At 36.6% G+C, this 4,468-nt stretch overlaps 1 protein-coding gene across 1 annotated transcript; it reads left to right on the forward strand.

Moving 5' to 3' along the window:
• The first annotated feature begins 3,370 nt into the window (after positions 1-3,370).
• On the forward strand, positions 3,371-4,099 carry LOC125478976. Its single transcript, XM_048587923.1, has 2 exons — positions 3,371-3,499; positions 3,833-4,099. Exons 1-2 carry the CDS (start codon positions 3,371-3,373, stop codon positions 4,097-4,099), a joined length of 396 nt encoding a protein of 131 aa, XP_048443880.1.
• Positions 4,100-4,468: the final 369 nt, after the last annotated feature.

The following is a 4,468-nucleotide window of genomic DNA, read 5'->3' on the forward strand; positions in this document are numbered from 1 at the left end:
ACAAGATTATAGTAAGTAGAGATGTGACATTTAATGAAAGTCACATGAAATTGAAATAAGATGTTCAGATGGTGGAGCTTGGGGAACAAGTAGTTGTGAATTCACAGCCAAGTAAGAAAGTTGTGGAAAAAGAAAGACAAGGTGATCAACTTGAACATGAAAATAGTGATCACAAAAAAGAAACATCATCAGAAGAACTCAAGATACAAAATGATTGCATATCCAAAAGGAAGGGAAAAAGAGATATCCTTACCTGCGAGATATAAAGATTGCATTGCCAGTAATTAAGGCTAAAATTCCTACTAATTTTGAAGAAGCAGTAAATTGTGAAGAAGAGAGTAAATGGTATGATGCAATGGACGATGAAATGCTCTCCCTTCATAAGAATAAGACTTGGGAATTGGTGAGCTACCTAGAGGAAGGAAAGCAATTGGTTGCAAATGGGTTTATGCAAAGAAAGATGGAGGGGATGACAAGATCTTGGTAAGATTTAAAGCTAGGCTAGTGGCTAAAAGATATGCTTAGAATGAGGGAATAGATTACAATGAGATTTTTTCTCCTGTGGTTAAGAACTCATCCATTCAAATATTGTTTGCCCTAGTTGCACAATTCAACCTTGAATTGGTACAGCTAGACGTGAAGACTGCATTCCTTCATGGCAATTTGGATGAAGAGATTTATATGAGACGGCCCGAGGGGTATCAAGTGAAGGGCAAAGAAAAATTGGTTTGTAAGCTTAGAAAATCTCTTTATGGTTTGAAGCAGTCACCCAGGCAATGGTATTTAAGATTTGACAAGTTTATGAAGGGTCAAGACTATACCATAAGTCACTATGATCACTGTGTTTATCACAAGAAGTTGAAAGATGGTTCGTTCGTGTACTTGATAATCTATGTGGACAACATGCTCATAACCTCAAGCAATATTTCAGAGATAGAAAAATTGAAGAAGCAAATGAAAAGGGAGTTTGAATTGAAGGATGTTGGCGAAGTCAAGAAAATATTAGGAATAGAGATCACAAGGGATAGACAAAAAGGTTTGGTGTGTTTGTCTCAGAAGCAATATCTTAAGAAGTTTATATGAAAGTTTGGAGTAACAAAAGACAATAAGCCTGTAGGAATTCCATTAGGTGCTTACTTCAAGTTGAGCAATCTACAATGTCCCAGAATTGATGAAGAAAATATGAAGATGGATGGTATTCCACATGCTAATTTGGTTAGAGGATTAATGTATGCTATGGTATGTACTCGTCCTGATATAGCACACGCAGTTGGAATTGTTAGTAGGTTCATGCATAACCTGGAAGAGAGCATTGGAATGCTGCTAAGTGGATACTAAGGTATTTACATGGAACGAGGGACAAATGTATTTGTTTTGAAAGATATGATGAATGAATTGATAAGTTCTTAATTGGATATGTGGACTCAGACTTTGCTGGAGACACAGACAAGAAAAGATCAACGATTGGGTATGTGTTTACTATGGCAAATGGTCTTATATGCTAGAGATCAATATTACAACCAACGGTGGCACTATTAACCACAGAAGCAGAATATATGGCGATCGTTGAAGCTATCAAAGAAGCAATGTGGACTCTAGGGTTGTTATGAGATTTAGGTGTAGAACAACACAAGTTGTATTTATACTGTGACAGCCAAAGTGCCATTTATTTGGCCAAATATTAAGTACATCATAGTAGGATTAAGCACATTGATGTACAATATCATTTTGTGAGAGAAGTGGTAGCTGAAGGTGAGATTCGTCTAAAAAAAGTTGCTACAAAAGATAATTCAACTGATATGCTGACAAAAGTGGTTAATGCAGCTAAGTTCGAGCACTACTTGGATTTGGTGCAGTTGAAGAAAGTTTGATTTTGCGATATGGTGGAGCAACGAAAGTTGTTGGATGCCTCGTTATGGATTTCATGCCAAGGTGGAGGTTGTTGGATTTGACATTAAATCAACATGCCTAAACTGAAAAAGGATTAGGATATCTTGGACGCAAGATATTTGGATTTGTGTTTCCTAGTTGGTTTGGGATTTGTTTTAGTCTAGGATTTAGTTTCCTATATTCTAGGAACTTTGTGTAAACCTAGGATATCTATTAGTATAAATAAATGGATGTGGGATAGAGTTTTGTGTGTGAAAGTTGTGAAAGGCATAAGTTTGTATACTTAAGAACACTTTGTGTTTGTGAGTTCTCTTGTATTTGTTGGTAATCAATAAAGCTTCTGTTGTTAGAGAGGTACTCCTATATTAGAGGAACTCTGAAGTCGTTGTGTTTTGTTTATTGCTTGATTGGTTTTTGGTTTACTTTATAATAACCCTCACTTTGGCCGAAGCCACAGTACACTTGGCCTCAATGGAAATCCGGCAAACCATTTGAGGGGGGACAATGAGGGGGGAAATAAATCTGGCAACTATATTCGGCCCAAAGTTTGCAGATTAGAGCAAAGGATGAGGTGAGGATGGTTTATGGGGAAGGGAGGCAGAGGGGAAAAATGAGGGGAGATAGTGTTTTGGATTTGGAAAATAACAGCCAAAGGAAATGGAGGGGTGGAGAAGAGGGACATAAAGCTTAAAAGTTAGACAAACTCACAGGAAAATTTGAGACAAAGCTCAAGGAAACTAAGAAAAATCTCAAGGGGAAATTGAAAAAGAGAGAAGAGGATCATGAGAAAGAGGGAAAGAGGAGAATAAGGAACTTGGACAAGGAAAACCACCAGCACCCGAACCAAAGGCTAGGGCTGGTGGTAAAGGAGTTTGCAAGGTTGGAAAACCAAAGAGAGAGTCTCACGCGTTTTCTTTGCTTTTTTATAAATGGTAAATCTTATTAACCAAAAGAATCAAGCTTAACATTGAATCAAGAATATGAGAAGACGAAGAAACGGAATGAAAAACAAAGAGAAAAGCTCAGAGAAAGAAATGTAATACTAAGGAGCAAAATATATATAAAGGGATATAATCACGGTTTGATTTTTCATTAAATGACCAAGGAGCAAAATATATATAAAGGGAAATAATCACTTTCTTAATGACGAAGAAACCTCTCAACATATTTAACTAAATCTTAACAAATCTTATCCAACTAACCAAATCTTACAACCAAATCTAACTGATTTTGCTAACATGGCAAGTATATATGTAATACTGCCATGTGGCCATACTCATTTACCACCAGAGCCTTTAGGCCTGAGTCGAAGATGTGTGGATGATATGTTACAAGCCAAATTAGGGATGAAATCTATTTTGCTATGTGATAACACGCGACCGGTCGGCTATAGATGACGACCGATATCGATCGACTGTCATTTCTGAAGCTCTATCTGTTGTTAGATGCACCCAACGACTAGTTGCCTATGTGTGATACCATGGGTTTAGAGATTTTGTCTGCTAATGACCGATCGCTTGTTGCTGGATTGTCTGATGAGTTACTTGTTGATGGTTCATGCAGTGATGATTCTTTTAATGGTTTGGTAAAAGATGGTGACACACATGAGGTAAATTTTGATGGTTTGTCTTCATCTCAGTTGCCTCCACGAGCTAACATACAATGGAAAACCTAAAGAATAATATAAGCATGATATGCATGCTAAAGCAAAGTATTATATCAATAATTATGTGTCCACTCATTGTTTTTTCAACCTATATGCATCCTACATATGTCAACTATGTAGTGTATATGTTCCAACAAAATTGCAAGATGTTTTCTTTGATCCTAAATGAGGTTAATGCCATGAATGTTGAGATGAAAGCTCTAGAAAAGAATTTCATTTGGGATTTGGCTCCTAGCAAATGTTTGGTTTTCTACACGAATGGTCATTTGAATGTAGAAAGGGTATATAGATGCAAACTGGACGCGTTCTATCAGTGGTCGGCAGTCTACATCTAGAAACTTTACTTTTGTTGATGGTAATTTGGTTAATTTGAAAAGCAAGAAACATAAAGTGGTTGCTAGGTCAAGTGCAGAAGCTGAGTTTCGTGGTATGTCTCATGGTGTATGTGAGTTATTGTGGTTCAAGAAATTGTTGAGGGATCTTGGGTTTGAACCCAAGGGTGTTATGAAACTCAATTGTGATAAATTAAAAGGGTGTTATTGAGATTGCTCATAATCCAGTGATCCAATGCAACATGATTGTACAAAACATGTGAGATTGATCGACTTACCTGTTACCAATGAAAAACTAGATGCTGGAATTATTGCTTTTCCATTTGTGGGATCTAAAGATCAACTCACTAACATGTTTACTAGGGTTGTGTCTATTAGTGTGTTTCTCAACTCGCTTGACAAGTTGGGCGTGCACGACATCTTTACTCCAATTAAGGGAGAGTGTTGTGAGTTATATGTGTAAATATTAGTTAAGTGTAAATAGTAATCTTTTGTTTAACATCGAAGAAATGTATATGTAATACAAATTGTAACTCCTATTTATACTTCACTTTGGAGATTAATGAATACACAAGAAATT

The sequence above is a fragment of a genome, unplaced genomic scaffold (assembly GCF_019419815.1).
Source record: "Pyrus x bretschneideri cultivar Hongxiangsu unplaced genomic scaffold, Pyrus_bretschneideri_v1 Contig27, whole genome shotgun sequence".
NCBI lineage: Eukaryota > Viridiplantae > Streptophyta > Magnoliopsida > Rosales > Rosaceae > Pyrus > Pyrus x bretschneideri.